The sequence below is a fragment of the Desmodus rotundus genome, chromosome 7, assembly GCF_022682495.2.
Source record: "Desmodus rotundus isolate HL8 chromosome 7, HLdesRot8A.1, whole genome shotgun sequence".
Lineage (NCBI taxonomy): Eukaryota > Metazoa > Chordata > Mammalia > Chiroptera > Phyllostomidae > Desmodus > Desmodus rotundus.
In genome coordinates this window covers 104,508,453-104,528,243 of record NC_071393.1, presented here as the reverse complement: position 1 = coordinate 104,528,243, position 19,791 = coordinate 104,508,453, and the positions used below count along the sequence as shown (strand labels likewise).

Here is a 19,791-nt window from a genome sequence, read left to right as displayed (position 1 = left end):
GAGATACCATTATACACCCATTAGATTGGCTAAAATTAAAAAGGCTGAGCATGACAAATTATAGCAAGGACATGGGGCAACTGAAACTCTGATATGTTGCTGGTAGAAATGTGAAATGGTACAACCAGTTTGGAATATATATTTTTGCAATATCCAGAAAAATTAAACATACACCTACCAGAAGACCAAGGCATTCCCCTCCTACGTATTTACCAAAGAGAAACAAAGACATTTTTCCACACAAACACTTGTGCACGAAGGTGCTTCACAGCTTTATTTGTAACAGCCACAAACTGGAAATAAGCCAAAAGTCCGTCGAAAGTGAATGGGATAAACAAATTGTTATATATCTATACAAAGGAATACAACTCAGCAGTAAGAAGGAATAAACTATCGAGATTTACAACAACATGGACAAACCTAAATATCACTATGCAGAATGAAAAATTCAAGCAAAAATAAGTACACACTGTTTAATTCCATTTATATAGAAGTACAGAAAATACCAAGTAATCTAGAGCGGCAGAAAACAGGTTGGTGGTGGCCTGCGGACATGGGGTGGAGGGAGAGCTGGATTACAAAGGGCCTCAAGGCAACTTATGAGAATGATGGAAATGGTAGTTATATTGATTGTGATGATTATGCAGGTGTAATACATATGTCAAAACAGAGCAAACTGCACAGTTCAAATATGTATATTTTATTGTGCCTCAATAAAACTGTACCAAAAATAAGAGGGGAAAAGAAGACTCCAGTTTTTAGGCAAAGGCAATGGGTAGCTTAGTGGTTTCTGATTCCAGTCCTATAACAGACAAGATAACCTAATCATCTCACTGTAAACCATTTAGAAAAGACACCAAAACTATTAACAAACATTCTCTTAAGTGTGGGGGGACTTCACCGGAAAGAAAGGCACCTAAATTTGGCACCTTGGAGAGCAGGAGAGACTGATGGTCCCTTCCTTAGGCGAGTGGCTTTGGTATGAACAGTCACTCATGCACAAGGACTTGGCCCTCACAGGGTGGGCTTTGGGACTGAGACTCCCACATTATTGAGGGCACCGAAGGACTGCGCCCTCAGCGGAAGGTTAGTCCAGGAAAAAAATCCACTCGCTGGCCCAGGATGAAAATAAGGGAGCTCTTCCACCTTGGGAAAGGTCTCCTCTGAAAAACATGTAACCACAGCCTACCTTCATGTGGGTTTAGAATCTGAATTATTACCTCTGTAGTCAGGTAAACCCAAAGTAGAGAAATTAACTGAAGAGGTGGTCCCTCCTGGAGATCCCCTTGAGGCACCTGGCACAGAGCTTCTCCCTGTAGCAAAATCCTTAGTCAAGCCTCACAAGATTCTGCCAATCATGCCCCACTGAAAATGGACTCTTAATACAAAGGAAGTAACAAAACACACACAAAAAACTAGAAAGGCAGTATGTGTGCAAATGTATAGCACTTGGATTAACACTTTTGTTGCTAAATAAAAGAATTTTTCTAAGCAGGGCAAATAAGTAGCCCATAAAATCCAGTAACCTTTTTCCAAGGAAATGCTTGGAACCCCATTAAGAAAGAATTGGGGTTTGGTCAAGAAGGAGGTGTAGGTAAACACGGCTTACCTCCTTGCACAACCACAGCAAAAATTACAACTAGACTACAAACAAGTATCACTCAAAATCGTCAGAAATTGAGCTGTATGAAAATCCAACCACCAAGGAATTAAAGAGATCACATTCATCCGGATGGGTAGGAGGGGCAGAGACGCAGAGATGTGGAGATACAGAGATGTGGAAAGGCCCCACACTCACGTGTGGTGGATAAAAATCAGAAGGGATACCTTGGGAGCCAAGGATCCCAGCCCCACATCAGACCACCCAGCCCAGGTTTCCAGTGCCAGGAAGATAAGTCCCTATAATTTCTGGCTGTAAAAACCAGTGGGGGTTGGGATGATGGAAGAAACTGCAGGATTCTCAGGAGTCTCCTCTTTTAAGGCTTGCAATGGACTTAAGACTTACCCAGACTCACTCCCTCTGGGCTTCAGCACTGGGGCAGTAGCTGGAAGGGGAACAGTGGCATACAGGGAGAAATTGAAGTGTCTGGCATCAGGGCCAGTGCCGGGGGACAGCTTCCTCCCGGGAAAAACTCCAGAAGCCAGGCAATGGCATTGTCCCCTTTCTGGGCCCTCCCCCACACAGAGTCACAGAGCAACACCGTATCAGGTGTTGCCCCACCCTGGCAATTACCTAAGGCTCTGCCCCATCCAACTTACTGGTGACTTTTCTACAATAGGCCACACTACTAAGAAAGGGAGTCAAAGCAGCTCTACCTAATACACAGAAACAAACTCAGGGAGGCTGCCAAAATGAGGAGACAAAAAAATATGGCCCAAATGAAAGAACAAAACAAAACTCTAGAAAAACAACTAAACAAAAGGGAGAAGCAATCTATCAGATGCAGAGTTCAAAACTCTGGTTATTTGGATGCTCAAAGAACTTAGTGAATACTTCAACAGCATTAAGAAGACCCAGGCAGAAATAAAGGTTACATGAAGTGAAATAAAGAAAAATTTACAGGGAACCAACAGAGGAGAGGATGAAGACAAGAATTTAATCAATGTTTTAGAACATAAGGAAGAAAAAAACATTCAATCAGAACAGCAAGAAGAAAAAAGGATAAACAAGGATAGGCTAAGGAGCCTCTGGGACAACTTCAAACATACCAACATTCAAATCATAGGGGTGCCAGAAGGAGAAGAGGAAAAGCAAGAAATTGAAAGCTTATTTGAAAAAATAATGAAAGAAAACTTCCCTAATTCGGTGAAGGAAATAGATGTACAAATCCAGGAAGCACAGAGAATCCCAAACAAGATGGACTCAAAGAGGACCACACCAAGACACAGCATAAATAAAATGCCAAAGGTTAAAGATAAAGAGAGAATCTTAAAAACAGCAAAAGGAGACAGTTACCTACAAAGGAGTTCCCATAAGACCGTCAGCTGATTTCTCAAAAGAAACTTTGCAGGCTAGAAGGCATTGGCAAGAAGTATTCAAAGTGATGAAAAGGAAGGACCTACAACCTAGATTACTCTATCCAGCAAAGTTATTATTTAGAATGGAAAAGCAGATAAAGTGCTTCCCAGACAAGGTAAAAGTAAAGGAGTTCATCATCACCAAGCCATTATTATATGAAATGTTAAAGGGACTTTTTAAGAAAAAGATAAAAACTGTGAATATTAAAAGGGCAATAAATTCACAACTATCAACAACTGAATCTAAAAATCAAACTAAGCAATCAGAACAGAAACACAGTAATAGATACAGAGAGCATTTGGAGGGTTACCAGTTGGGAGGAGGAAAGCAGAGGATGGGGGGGAAGGTGCAGGGATTAAGAAGCACAAATTGGTAGGTATGGAATAGACAGGGGGATATTAAGAACAGTACCAGAAAGGGAGAAGCCAAAGAACTTATATATATGACCCATGGACATGAACTAATGGGGTACTGCCAGAGGGAATGGGGGTTACTGGGTGTACGGTACTGTGTGGAGGAGGGAAATGGGGGGAAATTGGGACAATTGTAATAGCATAATCAATAAAATATATTTTAAAAAGAATTGGGAGTTTTATCCACTTATAGGTCCATTAAATGAAGGAAGCAAGTTACAAAATAACACATAGAGACTTCATTTTGATGAAAAAATGCAAGTTATATATTTGTATGCATGTAAAAGAGTATGGAAATAAATACACCAAACTTATTGAAGAGTAGGATTTAAGGAGGATAAAGGGAAAAAGGAGTTTAAACACCTATGTATTGTTCAACACACTTTTTTTTGACAATGAGCATTTGTAATTTAAATAAAGGGAAATATTTTAAAGAGTTTTTATTTGCAACAAAGATAGCAGCTCTTTGTCTTTGAAAGTAATGGACAAAACCCAAATTTCCAAGTGCAGTACAACTGCTAGCTACAGGGAAGTCAAGCAATAGAGAGGACAAACCCAGGGTTGTTTGAAAAAAATCCTGTTTTTCACACGTCTCTTCCTTTGGCATTCTGTTACCTAAAATGTAATTATTCAGAAGCTGGTTTTCAGAAAGCACCCCTTCTGAGAATAATACTCATTGAGAACAACTTGGAAATGATTCAAGAACTGCCGGTCACTGTTGCTTTACACAATAAACTTCATAGCCTGCCCCCAAAGAGAATGGATCACAACCTCCGAAAAGATGGTGAGATCATCCCTCACTTGCACTTGGCTTCGATTTAATCAGGCAATCAAAGAAATTCTAGTCAAAGCAGGTTGACTGGTTGCACAGAAAAACATATAAATACTGAAAGACACAACTGTACATTTTGAAGAACTGAGTTGTCCGAGATGTCTTACTAAAAAGATGTCTCGCCCCTGGTCGGGCAGCTCAGTCGGCTAGTGTTGTTCCAATACACCAAGGTTGTGGGTTGGATCTCAGATTGGGACATACAAGAAGCGACCGATGGATGCATAAATAAGTGGAACAACAAATCGATGTTTCTCTATCCCCCTCCCTAAAAAATTTAAAAAATTTTAAATTTAAGATGTCTTACTAAAAATTGGATATCTTGTTGAGGAAAAAAGTCTTACACCTTTATAAGCTATGAGGAAATAATTTGCTGTGTTCTTCTGCCTTCTTGGAGATAAAAGATACATAAAGTATAAAAAAAAAAGAAAATTTCCAGGACAGAATCAAACAATAAAGAAATTTGTGTTGCATTGAAATTTAGCATTTGAAAATTTAATTTTAATTGAGTATGTATCAAAACAAATATATGAGTTACAAGAATGATTCTAACAGTTTCTTTTTAACAAAATTTATTCTCCTCCTGGCCACATTTCAGATATGTTGAGCATTAAAAAAAAAAAGCAATAACTGTAGGTGATTGTAACATATCCAATGAACAAAAATCCATGACTTCATAGTGATATTTTAAAAAAAAAGCTCTTTGTTGTAGATTGTCAGCTAATAAAAGTAGAAAAAGATACTTAGAAAACTACCATTTTGCATTCCCAAGGCAGTAACTGATCCAGTCAAAGATCAGCAGTGTAAGCACTTGTGGAGAACAGGATAGCCACACAGCACAAATAATCACCCACAAATACCGAACACTTGCAGAGAGGAGAAAAACAAACTTTATAATGAAAACATCTGTTTACCAACTTAGTCAAGGGATCACTCTTAAATTCAGCAATAGCAGAGCAACCTATTACGTTCTTTGATGGGAAGCAATGTAAGTACACAAGATCACTAGTAAAATCTTCTTGCCAAGAATGGTTAAACTGAATCCATTCCAGCCTTACAGTTTATAGGAAAGAGAGAGACTAGATGTTAAGACAACTTAAGGAAACACCAGAATATGGGCCCTTTTACAATAAAATTGTCCTGACTTTAAAACCAATGTCACTAAAAAGAAGAAAACAAGACCATTCTAGATTAAATAGTCTAGAGGTCTACAACCAAATACAATGCTTATGTTGAATCCTGATTGGGGGAAAGAAGGAAGGAGCTATTAAAAATTCTTGAAACAAACTGGAAATTTTGAAGATTAAATTTTTGATATTAAGAATTGTCAGTTTCCCTTGGGTGTATGTTGTGATATGAGAGAATCTTCGTGGCCTTAGGAAATACACAAGTTTTTGGAGATGAAATATCATGGAGCCTGAAATGTACTTTAAAATCGTACAGCTGTGTGGTGGGAAGAAGGAGGATTGCCAAAATCTCTCTTTGACCTACAAAACCAGCAATATGGTTTAAGCTCATAAATAGGGAGTTAAGGCAAGAATGGCAAAATGTTAGCAATTGCTGAATCTAGGCAGTATCCATATGGGTGTTTATTGTACTATTCTTTCAACTTTTCCATGTTATAAATATTTTCTACTAAAAAGTTGGGGGGTGAGGAAACTCTTCTCAGAAAAATTTTCCTTAAACATCTATCAAATTTACCTTAAAGTTTAAAGTATCTTACTATTCTAAAGAAGTAGTTCGCTTTTCCTCCTGCTTACCATAGATTTGAAGGAAGGTCTTAAAACCTGCCTTAATTACTGTAAATGATATTCTAATGCTGGAATAGGCCTAATATAAACGCCACAAAATCAGTACAAGGTTTATAGGTGTAAACATCTGTTTTTATACCCAAATAACAAACTTAACAGCAGTAAAACAAATCGTTTATTACAGCATATAATGTTATATTAAATTTACACAATGATATATAAAAACACATACCGTTTATATCACACAGTAAATTTAACATCAACAGGAATATCAAAACAAATACTACTCATGCACAAAACATGCATATGTTGGTATTTAAAAAAGCAATTTTACACAATACTGTTTACCAAAACCTTTTCTTAAGCCCTTTCAGAGAAGGTCGGTGGTCCAATCTGGACTGGATTGCACTAACATGTTTGGGCCCATGCTCAGGGGCACAGTGCTCAGTGAGCACTTGTGGGCTGGAGTCATGCCCAAGGTTATTTCATTAGGAGTAAATTTCTCTGTACCCAAGGAGCAAAATTCTATCCCAAAGGCAGGTCCTCCAAGGGAGGAACGGCTGGATCTGCTGCAAATTAGGGAGGAAGAAAGAGGCATCAAAAGGTTGGGTAAATGGCCCTAGAAATGGTTCATGTGACCAGGGCCTAGGCACCAAATGTGGTGTGAATCCCTTAAGGTATTGTCAGCCTCCCCATCCAGATCACCAGACCTGTGGGTGCAGGGAGTCATTTTCAAGTTCTGAGTCCAGTAAACCACTTTTGAGAAGAGAAGATGGGGGTACATCTGAGACATGAAGACTTTATAGAAAAATTACACAAACAAACATGGTCCTTCATCCCTACTTCGCACAATTACGTGATGCCCTACAGAAAAGCCCTCGTGGAGACCCTGCTGGAAAGAACGAGGAAGCAAATGTATGTCCAGTAATTTCATCTACCTGACCTTCCATCAACAGGTCTCATCCCAGTAAGACTTGAACATCAAAACCTCTGCCTTCACAGATGCTCAGGAAATTTAAAAATCAGCTGATACCACAAAAATTCACTATCACCACCATTAAAATCTCAATATTTACTTCTAACCAGCAAAACATTCTTTACCTTCCCTTAAAGGCACTAGTGTCCATACATAATGAAGAGACATAATTTACTTAGGTTTTATCTTAACAAAAGGAAAGCATCCCATGAAATTATTACACAAAAAACTAAGACACCACCTGTCCTTCAGTCACTAGGAAAGAAACACTTTCTACACCCATGATATGTCTCAAACGGTCGTCATCAGCTTCAAAGAGCCAGACCGAAAGCGAAGGATTTTCTTCTTGAGGTTATGCGAAGCCTTAATTTTGACAAAGGTTTTGGTAGGGTTGTTGTGAAGGTCTGGGGCCGTGACCGTCTGAATCGGAAGCGTCTGGACAAACTGGGACCAAATCAGACCCCCGCTTTCCTCCGAGTCGCTGGTGCTGGTGCTCTCCCCGGCAAACTCGCCCTCGCTCACACTGGACTCGCTGTCTCCAAAGCAGTTGGTGGTGTAGTTGCTCTGCTCGTCCTCACTGGTGTCCACCACAGTGGAGTGGAAGAGGGACTCGCACTCGGCCGAGTACTCGGAGTCGCTGGCCACGTAGGCGTAGGGGCTGGTGTAGGGCAGCGCCACCGCAGCCGGGTACAGGCCCGCGTTCTCTCGCCGGGTACGGCGAGCGCGCCGTAGGGCTTCTTCGTAGGAGATCTCAGCAGCCGACCTCCACCGCCTCGAGTCGGTTCGCTTGTGCTTGGGCTTGGCCACCACCACCGCCTCCCGGCCGTGGCCGTGCGCCCTGCTCCCCGCCCGGTGAGCAGCTCCCAGCGACCGGCTGGGGAGACCTGCCTCGGCCTGGCCGCCTCCACTCCTCCTCCCCTTGGCCGAGACCTTCCTGAGTTTCTTATTTGTATCTACGTCATCAGGGAACCGACACTTCTTGCTGGCCACCCGGGTTTTCTCCCTCACGGTGGGCAAGGCACCATCTGGGCCATGGAGAGGCGGGGCCCTGTGCTTCAAGGCGGAGCCCCGGGGGGCCGCAGCTGGCCGGGTGGCCCGGTGTGGCCGGACGCCTGGCTGCTGCCCGGGGACGAAGTGCGCCTTCACCAGAGGCCCTTCCTCCAGGCTTTGAGAAGAGCCCTCACTTTTGAAATCCAGGGCAGGCCGCTCTTCCACTGGCAAAGCTGAAGACAGTGGTGCAGGAGGGGCAGGAGGGGGACCAGCGGGAGGGACGGCCTGCAGGCCGTTTTTCTGTGACATCTTTTTCAGTGGCTGGACAACTTTGTTCTCTTGCAGCGGGGCGAGGACTCTCCCAGGGCTCTCTTTTGGAGAGGCAGCTGGGATCTGACTGCTTTCTTTAGGGGTGTCCCCTGTCACAGCACCGGGACACCGGGCCTGTTCCTGGGCAGCTGGCTTGGCATTTTTGGCCAGATGCTTACTTTGAAGTTCTGGAACAGCGCCTGGGGAGCAGCCCTCTGGCAGGGGCAACCTCTTGCTTTCCAGTTGTTCTGCCTTTGATTCTTTTGACCACTGCTTCAGTGGGGAGAATGTCCCACTGTCCAAAGAGGGGATTCCGCCAGAGGGCAAAGGCGCCTGTTTAGAATTCTTAAGGTTCCCACTATTGCTCTGTGAGATGCCCCCGGTCACTCTGACACAAACGCTCCCATTCCTCAGAAGCCCCTTCGTGGGGTCAGCGTTCACACTGGTTCTGGGTTTGTTGGTCCTTACAGGGTGTGTTTTTTTCTGGACCAAGCTCAGAATGTAGCCATCCATTTTCTTACTGGATGAAGGATGGGGAGCAGACCACAAACTGCTTGGTGATGGTAAAGAAGTGTCTGTCTTGACAGCATCCAGCTCAGATCCGACACAAATGTCACTGGCATGGTTCCCCAGCCTCTCCTCTTCCCTCAGGGGGTTGCCCGTCAAGCAGAGGAGAAACATCGGGCTCTGCACGGCCACCGCGTGAAGTGGACTGGGATAGCGATAGACATCATTTCCGTTTTTAGACACCAGATCACACTGGTACTTGGGATTCACATCTGCAATGACACCAAGGGGATTAAATTGTGGTGTGGAGGGGAAACAGCACACTGCCTCTGAGGCCTGGTCTTCACAGTGGCCTTCTGCATAGTCCAACCATCCTATGAGATCTGAAAGACATTTAAAGGTACACTCTGAAGAAATGAACTGGTCAGCACGAGCTTGACTCTGGCCAATTTCAAGGAAGACAAATTCATGAGTAGAGAGACAGAATGCCAAACAATCAACAAATACTCCATGAGATACTCTACTATTTTACATACAGTGCAGAGTACTGGAGGAGGTAAAAAAATATTTAACAAAGAAAATTTTAATAAGATAGATGTTGGTAAACATCACAAGCCTCTGAAGGAAAAATACTCAGCCATTAAAAATGCTTTCAGTCCTGGCTGGTGTAGCTCAGTAGATTAAGTGGGGGCCTGGGAACCAAAGGGTCATGGGTTCGTGTCCCACTCAGGGCATGTGCCTGGGTTGTGTGGGCCAGGGTCCCTAGTAGGGATGAGTGAGAATCAACCACACATTGATCTTTCTCTGCCTCTCTCTCCACCTTCCCCTCTCTCTAAAAATAAGTAAATAAAATCTTTTAAAAAGTGCTTTCGAACTACTGAATAACATGGGGAACATTTTAAAGTGTAGTAAAAATCATGATATAATAGCAGACTACAGTTATAATTTTATTAAGATTGTAGAGCTGCAAAGAAAAAAGTCTGAAACAAAACACAGACGCTAACTGTAATATCTCAGTGTGGTGAGAAAATTAGTGGTTTACTTTCTTCTTTGTTTTTTATTTTCTAAATTTTCAATAAATACATACGTCATTTATAACTGGAAAAATAGGTGTTTTCTGAGTCATTCTTTCTCTAGGCTACTTTCCCCTCTGTTCTATTTTGGTTTCTCTTTAAAATACTTTAGATAAACTACTCTCTCTATGGGCTTTCTCCTCAGTTTGAAATTTTTAGACCTAATTCTTAACGATGTATGTTCAAATATAACTGTCAATTGAAAGGTCAGGGAAATTAAACAAATTTAAATAATATTCACCTTATATTTTTAATAGTGACACTAACAAATAAAATGCAGTATTTTAAAAAGGAGGACGAATTCTTGATAAAGTTTTAAAAAACTGAGTAGTGGAATTAATGAACATTTTCCACATCTCAAAAAAATGTAGATTCCAAAATACAATGAAATCAAGTTTTCTTGCTTAATTAAGTGATTTTGACCTCGTATCTCAGTAAATAACGTAAATTTCAAATCTTTTTAATGACCTTCAGTTAGAGAAAATCAAAGTTTTCATCACTAATTTGTCCTCCATTATATTTATTTACTCAATATTGAAAACCTACTGTGTACCATATTCTATGTTAATTGTTTAAGGGAAAGCTCCATGAATTTCAGTGACAATTAGCAGTCTCAGGAAACATAGTCTAGACCCAGAAATAATATGATTCATTTATAAAGAAATGATCATTATAAAATACAAGTGCCATGGAAAGAACTAAGATGGCGGCATAGGCAGACACTGCACCTCCTCGCACAACCAGAACTGACAGAAAATCGAATGGAAAGGAAGTCCGACACCAAGGAAATAAAAAATAAACATTCATCCAGACCGGTAGGTAGGAAGGGCGGAGATGGGCACCAGGGTGGAGAGGACTCGCGTGGCTGTGGCGGGACTGAGACTGGCGGAGCGTGGGACGAACGGGGCAGGCAGTCTGACCGCTAGCAGACCCTGCGGCCCCACGTTCGCACAGATAAACCGAGAGGGCCGGACTCAGAGTGGCGGAGAACGGGGCAGGCAGAGCAGAGGGTAGCACGGCCCCACATTCGTGCACAGATAAACCGGACAAACGGCAGGGAGTGAAGCAGACCACGCAACCCAGGGCTCCAGCTCCGGGAAATAAAGCCTCAAACCTGATTGAAAAAACCCGTGGGGGTTGGGGCGGCAGCAGGAGAGACTCCCAGCCTCACAGGAGAGGTCGTTGGAGAGACCCACAGGGGCCTGGAGTGTGCACAGGCCCACCCACTTGGGAACCAGCACCAGGGGGGCCCAGTTTGATTGTGGGTATCAGAATGAAAGATTGAAATCCAGTGGAGAGGGGAGCGGGCGCCATTGCTGCCTCTTGGCCCCTCCCCCACATATAGCACCACAGTGCAGCAACCAGCGTTACCCCGCCCCGGTGAACACCTAAGGCTCTGCCCCTTAAAGTAACAGATGGGCCACGACCAAAAAAAAAAAAAAAAAAAAAAAAAAAAAAAAGGCCCAAATGACAGAACACTTCAAAGCTCCAGAAAAAATACAACTAAGCGACGAAGAGATAGCCAACCTATCGGACGCACAGTTCAAAACACTGGTTATCAAGATGCTCACAGAATTGGTTGAATCTGTTCGAAAACCAGATGAAAAAATGAAGCCTATGCTAAGAGAAACAAAGGAAAATGTACAGGGAACCAATAGTGATGTGAAGGAAACTGGGACTCAAATCAATGGTGTGGACCAGAAGGAAGAAAGAAACATCCAACCAGAAAAGAATGAAGAAACAAGAATTCGGAAAAATGAGGAGAGGCTTAGGAACCTCCAGGACATCTTGAAACGTTCCAACATCCAAATTATAGGGGTGCCAGAAGGAGAAGAGGAAGAACAAAAAATTGAAAACTTATTTGAACAAATAATGAAGGAGAACTTCCCTAGTCTGGCAAAGGAAATAGACTTCCGGGAAGTCCAGGAAGTTCAGAGAGTCCCAAAGAAGCTGGACCCAAGGAGGAGCACACCAAGGCACATCATAATTACATTACCCAAGATTAAATGCAAGGACCTGCATCCAAGATTACTGTATCCAGCAAAGCTGTCATTCAGAATGGAAGGGAAGATAAAGTGCTTCTCAGATAAGGTCAAGTTAAAGAAGTTCATCATCACCAAGCCCTTATTATATGAAATGTTAAAGGGAGTTACCTAAGAAAAAGAAGATCAAAAATAGGAACAGTAAAAATGACAGCAAACTCACAGTTATTAATGACCACAACTAAAACAAAAACAAGAGCAAATTAGGCAAACAACTAGAACAGGAACAGAACTATAGAGATGGAGATCACATGGAGGGTTGTCAATAGGGGAGTGGGAGGGGGAGGGGGGGAAGGTACAGGGAATAAGTAGCATAGATGATAGGTGGAAAATAGACGGGGGGAGGGTAAGAATAGTGTAGGAAATGTAGAAGCCAAAGAACTTATAAGTATGACCCATGGAAATGAACTATAGGGGGGGAATTTGGGAGGGAGGGGGTGGGCAGGATGGAGTGGAGTGAGGGGGGGGAAATGGGACAACTGTAATAGCATAATCAATAAATATATTTAAAAAAATAAAAAAAAAGTGCCATGTCCTCACCCCTCTACCTCCACTCCCAATAAATAGCTTATTGTAAAGAGAAACCTCTCTTGCTAATATCCTTACCCATCCCTCCTCCTCTACTACACTCTAAGGCCTATCTGCCTTGCTGAAAGCCACATTAACTCATACTTTACCATTTGTCCCTTTCCTCCACTTAGAGTTAAGGAACAAGGCAGACATCCCAGCCCCCAAGGCCCAGCCCAACTGTCTCAATTATGTGAAGATGTGGCATTTGGGAGAGAGGTCTGTCTTCGAGGAAAACCTATACCAAAGTGCCTTTAATGGGCTTTAAAGTTTCCCTCTGAAACCAGATCTGCAGAGTGAAGGGGAGCAATTACCAATGAACTTGAGGCCCAGACACTCTAGATAAACTGATCTGTGCTTCCCCAAATGACTGCTGCTGACAACACACACTGCACACGTACAAAGACACCCGCCAATTAGCAGCCTCAGTGGTTGGATGTTTTCGTTGCCTGGACTCTAAAATTCAGCCTTAGACCCAGGAGAACACAGACACACCAGGAGTGCAGAGACTTGTGGCAGCACCTACAGCTCTCCTAATGCCCACACCTGCTCTGCTCTCCTGAGGAATCAAATGAAGCAAAGCGAAGGACAGAGTGCCGAGTTTCAGCAACAGCTCTGCCATTCGGCAGATGAGAAGCCTCGGACAAACAGTGTCTGAAAACCAAATTTCTCCTCTTTTTGAGGAAAAGGTTGAACACAACTTCCGAATTCCCTTGGTGTTGTGTGATGGGAAAACATGGACTTGGCAGTTAGTCCTGAGCTTGAATCCTGCCTTTTCCACTCACTAACTATTTAGCCTTAAACAACTTACCTAACGTCTCTAGGCCTCCTTTTCTGATACAAAAAAAAAAAAAAAAAAAAAAATGGAGCTAACAACACCTGCACCCTGCAGAACTGCTGGGAGGATTCAAAGGAGATAAATGTATGCAGACCCTCCAGCACAGTGCATGAGGCATAGCGGAAACTCTTCCAGTACCAACAATAACTCTCTCAGGCGGTAACTGCAAGGATGGCCCAAAATGAGGAACAATGGGCACACGGCCTGAGGCGATCTTGTCCTGCCCGCCTGCTAAAAGGAGAGCTGCCATCATACAAAGCATTCTGGAGAACACGGAAGGGCCACTGCTCCCTGAAGTGCCAAGCAGCCCTCCACCAAGCTGACAGATATATTTAACTTAATGTAAGCTTTAGCTCTGAATGACTGAAAAACGAAGAAAACAGATCGAAATTGGTTTTCAAAAGAAAATGCAAACAAGTTAACGCCTAACAAAGCCTGTTAAGCAAAGGCTCATAAACAGAGTTCAAAACCTTTAATACTGAGAGGATTTCTAAAGATAAGCTGAATACAAAGCCAAGTGGCACCCAGAGAGGACAGAATAGTAGTCATCTTGGCTCTAGATGCAACTATAGCACTAAATGCAGCAAGTTAAAATTCTCGGAGCCTTTGTTTTTCATTTTCATCAGGAGAAGGTGTTGAAGCTATGTAACCTTTAAGGAATCTTTGACCCCTTCAAATTAAAAAAGTGTTTTTCATTTTCATCAGTAGAAGGTGTTGAAGCTATGTAACCTTTAAGGAATCTTTGACCTCTTCAAATTCAAAAAGTGTATGTTGATTCCAGGCCCTGGCTGGGTAGCTCCGGTGGTTAGAGCGTCATCCTCATACACCAAGGCTGTGGGTTCAATTTCTGGTCAAGGCACATAAAGGAAGCAACCAATGAACACATGAATCAGTGGAATGATGTTTCTCTCCCCCCCTGCCCTATCCTCTCACTCTCTTAAAAAAAAAAATCAATCAGTCAATAAATTTTTAAATGTATATTAACTCTACAAAGGCTTACCTGCAGATTTGGGGCAACTATCCGAGAGAGTCAAGGTTGCCTCCAAGGGGCTGCAAAAGCAGGTGCTGGAATGACAACTGGATAGACACTCACTGAAGACCGAGTTGGAGGAATTGGAAAGGGAGCCTGAGGCCCCGTCGCTGAGCTCATAAAATCCTACAAATAAAAATGCCATTTGGAATGAAAACCATGTCATACAACAATACACATTGTTGTGCTTAAAAGGAAAAGGGATAATCATTGAGAAAAGGTGGGGAAGGGAGACTTTTGGGGAGGGAACAATTCTGGCTCTAGGGACTAAGTGTCCTGATTTTATGGTTTTATTTCAAGCAATCCTTAGAAAAAGCAAAGAGCTCATAACTGTGCATACATTTCAAAGTTTCTTTCATGACCTTCCTCCTTGACCCAACCGTTAAAGATGTCCAAGGAGACTTAGATGTGTCAAAGCCTCAACGTTATCATGAGCATTTCAGAAAGAATAACTTGAAGAAAAAACAAATCTATTTAAAGAGCCAAATGGTTTAAAAGAAAAAAAAAAACAACAAAACTTTGAAGTAGTCTCAGGAAGTTGAAGTGTGACTAATTTTCTAGCCCAGTTCTGATTTTCTCAAGTTTCAAAGGAGGTCCGCTCTCCCAGAAATTTGAATAGAAGCTTTTATTTTTAAACTCAGGGGACTCCAGTCAGATCAATCTCATTATTGAAAATTCTGTAACCTGGTTTTAGTTCCCTCTCATGCAACTGAATGACAGGCAGACTGGTTTTGTATTCTCCCCGCACTGGAAACAAACTCCATTGCCATTTGTAGGTCTGGGAACTAACGTTAAGCGCCGGGGCCAAGGGAGAGCTGTGGCCAAGGGAGAGCTGTGGCGTGCAGAGCGCTGTCCTGGAGCTCGCTCACTCACCGGAGCTGGGCCGGCTGTCTGTCTCCAGGTGCTCTTCAGAGGTCTTTTCCACATCCAGTCTCAAGTCACTTATCTGCTTGTCAAGTTCTTGTAACTGATTCAGCAAACCAGCATCTCTTCTCCTCAAACAATTCTGATTAGGAAGAAACGAAGAAAGGAAAAATGAACACCTTTTGGTGACAAAGAACTAGAAAGTCTGTGCTAAGTCTTCAAATCACCACCCACAGAGTTCACCAAATCTCCCAAAGCCAAAATTTTATTGGATGATGTAAAATGAAGAAAGACTTCAAGTATATGTCCTATGTTTAATTCCACTTTCTCACATTTTATGGTGATATAAAGTTTCTTCATATAAATAAGACTTGCTTTTAGTTTCAACTAATGTATACAAACTTATAGGTAAGGATAACAAAAAATGCACTGAGATTGTATAAAATCTTCTGTGTGCAGCCAATTTTTTACAAAACAGTACTTCACAGCAGACTCTTCAATTCAAAGTCAGACTGTAACAGATTTCCTATAATCTTACTTAGGTGAGATTTGCTGGCCAAATGTCCTGCAGAGCTTTGTTTTCTATTAGCTGCTTTGTGGAGTTTAATCAGCCTTAGGGCCTTTGAAAGTGAGAAACTAATACTAATGGCCAGTGCCAAGTAAAATGTGAGCTGGCAGAATTCAAAACCCTCAAGGGAAGGTCCATCAAGATTTGAACTCAACTCGGGTTTCCAAAGGTGACAGATCTGTAGTGCTAACTCACACCGCCACCTAGTGCTTCCTATTGCTGGAGGGGGAAAAAGGCATCTGGTTCAAATCACAGAGAGCAAAGTCTACGCATGAAAACAGTACCACAAACACTGACTAGACTGGAGTTCTCCTGACATGCTGCCTTGCTCCCCCCTCCAGGGGACAACAGGAATGTGCCACTTACAATCCTGAGATCCATAAAGACAGAAAGGTGCTATTGTACAAGACAATGCATAAAATGTCAATGACCAGGCATAGCTGGCAAGAACTGGCTCAAATCAATGTTACCTACAAACCTGGTCTGCCCCCAATAAAACACGGTAAAATGCCACAACAGAGGTATAACACAAACCATGATGCACACACACCCTTACAAAGTAGGTGCATAGGAATTACTACCCCCCTGTGTGGCCTCTGACTTACACAGCTTGAGCATAAACCATAGGCTTGTTTGCTAGGATGAGTTTCTTCAGGGAAAATGAACCTAACAAGTGAAATCACTCTGATGCTCAAAAGAGAGAAATTATCTGAAAAGAGATAATCCAAGAAAACACTGGACAACCACGGAGCATCACGACATTCCTTACGGTAGGAGAGACATTATCTAGCCTGTGTCTAGTTTCAGATAGTATCACAGGGTCTGATAAGGATTTTTTTTTTCTTCCTGCTGCTGTTGCTTTCAAACTACATTTTTGAGGTCACCGAAACAAAGCTGCCGCCATCATTCTGAGGCGGAGGTCAAAAGCTGTTCACCAATACACCAAGTTCTTTTCCTTCCCCAGTAATGAAGATGACACGGACTGACAGAGGCGCGAGCAGACATCCAGTAACCTAAATGCTCCCTGAGAGCAGCTTCTCTTCTCCCACCTCCACTACCAGTCGCAGCTAGCACTACATAGAAAATATGAGAGGGGGCACTTCCTCCAGCCAAATTTCCATCAGCTGCGTCTGTTTTAGCTGCCTTGTACAAAGGGCTTCTATTTGAAATTAAGCAGCAGCCCCAGTAAAAGCTGGCATGCTGGGGAGAGCCCTGGGAGGGGCAGGGCTCCTACGTGCGATTCCGGGTAATCGTAAAATTCAGCATTGGACAGTTAACCACGCCACAGGCCCCCTCCTCGGCTTTTGTCCCGTCTCGGCGGGGGGACGTGAAGCTAAAAAGACTTCCAAATGAAATGGCATTTTAAATGAGGGGTTTGCAAACCCTCGGGGAGAGGGCACGCACTCATTCGTCTAACTAGAGAGATTAAGGGTTAAAACCAGGCCCCTCCAAGAATCCCGAAGGGAGGGCGGCCCCCCGCCCCAAAGCGCGCACACGCAGGAACTGGGGTCGAAGAGGACGGGGGTCCCGGAAATCTCGAAATTTCCCCCGTCAGAGTCACCCTGGCTCCCACCTCAGGTCACCTGCCCGACCCCCAACCCAGGCACGACCTACCAATTGCTTCCGCAGCAGCAAAATGTTCTCCTCCAAGAACTTCTCCTCCAGGCGGCTGCGTTGCGCCGCCTCCCCCGGCAGCTCCCCGGCACGGGGCGCGGCGGCACCCGCGCCCCCAGCGCCGCGCAGGGCGCCCCGGACCAGCAGCTCCTGGCGCTGGCGCAGGTACTCCAGCTCCGCCAACCCAGCCAGCGTGGCCTCCTGCCGCTCTCGGGTGCGCTGTCGCTCCGTGTCCGCCTCGCCCTTCTCCCGCCAGCGCCCCTCGGGTTCCGCCGCGCGCTGCTCGCCCCGGGCCGGCGCCTGCGGCTCCAGGTCCTTCGCCGTCCCGGCCGAACTCGGCTTCATGGCCCCCAGCCCTGCAGCGAGCACCCGTCACCTCGGCCGGGCCGTCCGGGCGGAGGAGCGGGGCGCTTAGAGCCGCGGCCGCGAGCTCATGCTGCCCGGCGAGGAACGCGGCGGCGGCGGCGTCGGCCTGGAGCGCGCCGTCCCCGCGGGCTGCAGCCGTCCGGGCCCGAGCCGCGCCGTCCGCCGCGCCGCGCGCCGCTCGCCGTGGGCCCGCGGCTGATAACGCCCAGCCCGGCGCTACGTCACGCGCGGCGGCGGCCCGGCGAACCCCCGCCCGGCGCCCGCCTCCCCGCGCCGGCCCCTCGGCCCCGCCGCCCGCTCCCCCCGACTCCCCCTGCACTGTCGGGGGCGCCGCGCGCGCCCGGCGCCGGCCTCCGCCCCGCCCCTCCCTCTCCCCGCCCCCCCCCTCTCCCTGCCCCCGCGCTTCCCGCGGGTCTCCTGCCCCCCTTCGAGTTGCCTTGCACCCAGTTTTTGCCTCGCGCCTTACTGGTTCTTGCGCACCGCACAAGGCGAGGCGCGGGCACCCCAAGCCTCAGCATCCTGTTACAGCGGGCCTCGCAGCAGGGTCCGCGGGGGGACGCCGCAGCTGGGCTCCCCAGAGAACTTTCTGAACTCGCCCGAGGTGCTGCACACCATCTTAACCCTTTCCCCTCGCGTCCGCCGTCCGCACCCACCGAGACCGCTTTGGGTCGCCTTCACCTCACCAAACAATGTTCTGGGAGTGCATTCATTGACAACTTATGTAGGTTTGGTTTTTTCACTCTAGTTCGTACAGGAAAGGACTACCAAGTACAATACAACGCTCTACAACTGTTCACCTCGGTTGTGTTGCTGCTTTGGTTTCCTTACGGAAGGCATTCAAAATTAGGCAGGACGATCTGTGTAGCCAGCGTTGCATCCATCCTTTCACAGGCTCGGGGTTTCCGTGTGCGCGCACGTGCGCGCGCTGGGGTTTCTGTGTGAGCTTTATGTCGTTACTTAGTCTGCACTCACGAGAGCTCTGACTCTGAAACCAGACTGCCTAATCTGAGTCCCGTCTCCAGCCAAGACTCGCTGGGCGGGCAACATACTCCACCTCTTTGTGCCTCTGTTTCCCTGCGGTTTACTGAGCTACTAACAGAATCTGCCTGTTGGAAGAACTATAGTAAAATATAGAATAGTATAACATACATGGGGGAGGGGGGGCGTTTATAACGTGGCAGGCACATAGGTAATAAGGGTTATATGACTTTTGGCTTCCCGCCCCTCCCCCGCAGAGGTACTTCAGACTTTCCTCCTGAAGTAGCATTTGTGGTATGGTCATCTCTGCTTGGGACACTGGTCACAAGGAACTTCAGCGGAATAGGGGTCGGAAATGCCACTTGTCTGTGGAAAAGTACAGTATCTCTGTTAAAAGCAGTACATCCAAGAGCCTCAGAAGCTGAATTCAGCAAGTCACAATTTGCTGAAGTTCAGGCAAAGTGTGTGAAGGAGTGCATCCTCTCCCATTATTTCCGATTCTTACACCTTTGCCCTGCTAAAAATTGTCCATTTATCCCCACTGTGCCGTCTAACCTTCCCTCCAGGCCAGCTGACATCCCTCCTCTGAACTTCAGTTAACTGCATCAATATCTGATTCCTGCCAAATGCTATCTGTGTGGTTATTGATCTGGGTACGTACGCTTAGACCTACGTTCATTGTGTTTTTGTGTATCTCTTTGCTCCAGTTTCATTATAAAAGTACCCTGGAGGCAGGGGCTGTCGATAATGTCTCAGTGTCACTGTTCTCAGGACAACGCCTTGCAAACTTCCAGATGATGATCATTAGAAAGAGACTCAAGAAAATGTAGGTTGGTGGTGGATTTTTTTAAATTAACATGCTTTCTAACTTAATAGTACCCATTTAAACCCTCAGATAAATAGAATCAAGTCAACATTTACCAAAAAAATCAAAAACAAGAGTTCCCTTGCCACCTTCCATTGACCTCCTCATGGCCGCCCCGCATAGACATAAGAACTATAACTACGACCATGATTCATAATTAACAAGAGTGTATGTTCGCACTGGAAACGGAAT

The 19,791-nt window shown here is 44.9% G+C and overlaps 1 protein-coding gene across 3 annotated transcripts; it reads right to left on the bottom strand.

The window, feature by feature from the left end:
- Window positions 1–3,723: 3,723 nt before the first annotated feature.
- Window positions 3,724–18,599, bottom strand: DACT1 (dishevelled binding antagonist of beta catenin 1). 3 transcript variants are annotated; one of them, XM_053928909.2, is made up of 5 exons: window positions 18,554–18,599; window positions 17,391–17,746; window positions 15,218–15,350; window positions 14,315–14,470; window positions 3,724–9,177 (listed from the first exon to the last, which is right to left on the bottom strand). In XM_053928909.2, exons 1-5 carry the CDS (start codon window positions 18,591–18,593, stop codon window positions 7,280–7,282), a joined length of 2,583 nt encoding a protein of 860 aa, XP_053784884.1. In that variant the 5' UTR covers window positions 18,594–18,599; the 3' UTR covers window positions 3,724–7,279. The 3 variants fall into 3 exon arrangements, with proteins under 3 accessions (XP_053784884.1, XP_045057948.2, XP_053784885.1); XM_053928910.1 differs by having other exon boundaries at window positions 3,725–9,066; window positions 18,554–18,570; XM_045202013.3 differs by lacking the exon at window positions 18,554–18,599 and having other exon boundaries at window positions 17,391–18,031.
- Window positions 18,600–19,791: the final 1,192 nt, after the last annotated feature.

Bases quoted from the DNA above. Each gene is read 5' to 3' on its own strand.
- DACT1 (XM_053928909.2), bottom strand. From the start codon at position 18,593: ATGCCTTCCGTAAGGAAACCAAAGCAGCAACACAACCGAG. The intron at 17,747-18,553 runs GTGAACAGTTGT...TGCTCGCTGCAG, and splicing joins AAAGCAGCAACACAACCGAG to GGCTGGGGGCCATGAAGCCG. The intron at 14,471-15,217 runs GTGAGTGAGCGA...TTTTATTTGTAG, and splicing joins AGACAGCCGGCCCAGCTCCG to GATTTTATGAGCTCAGCGAC.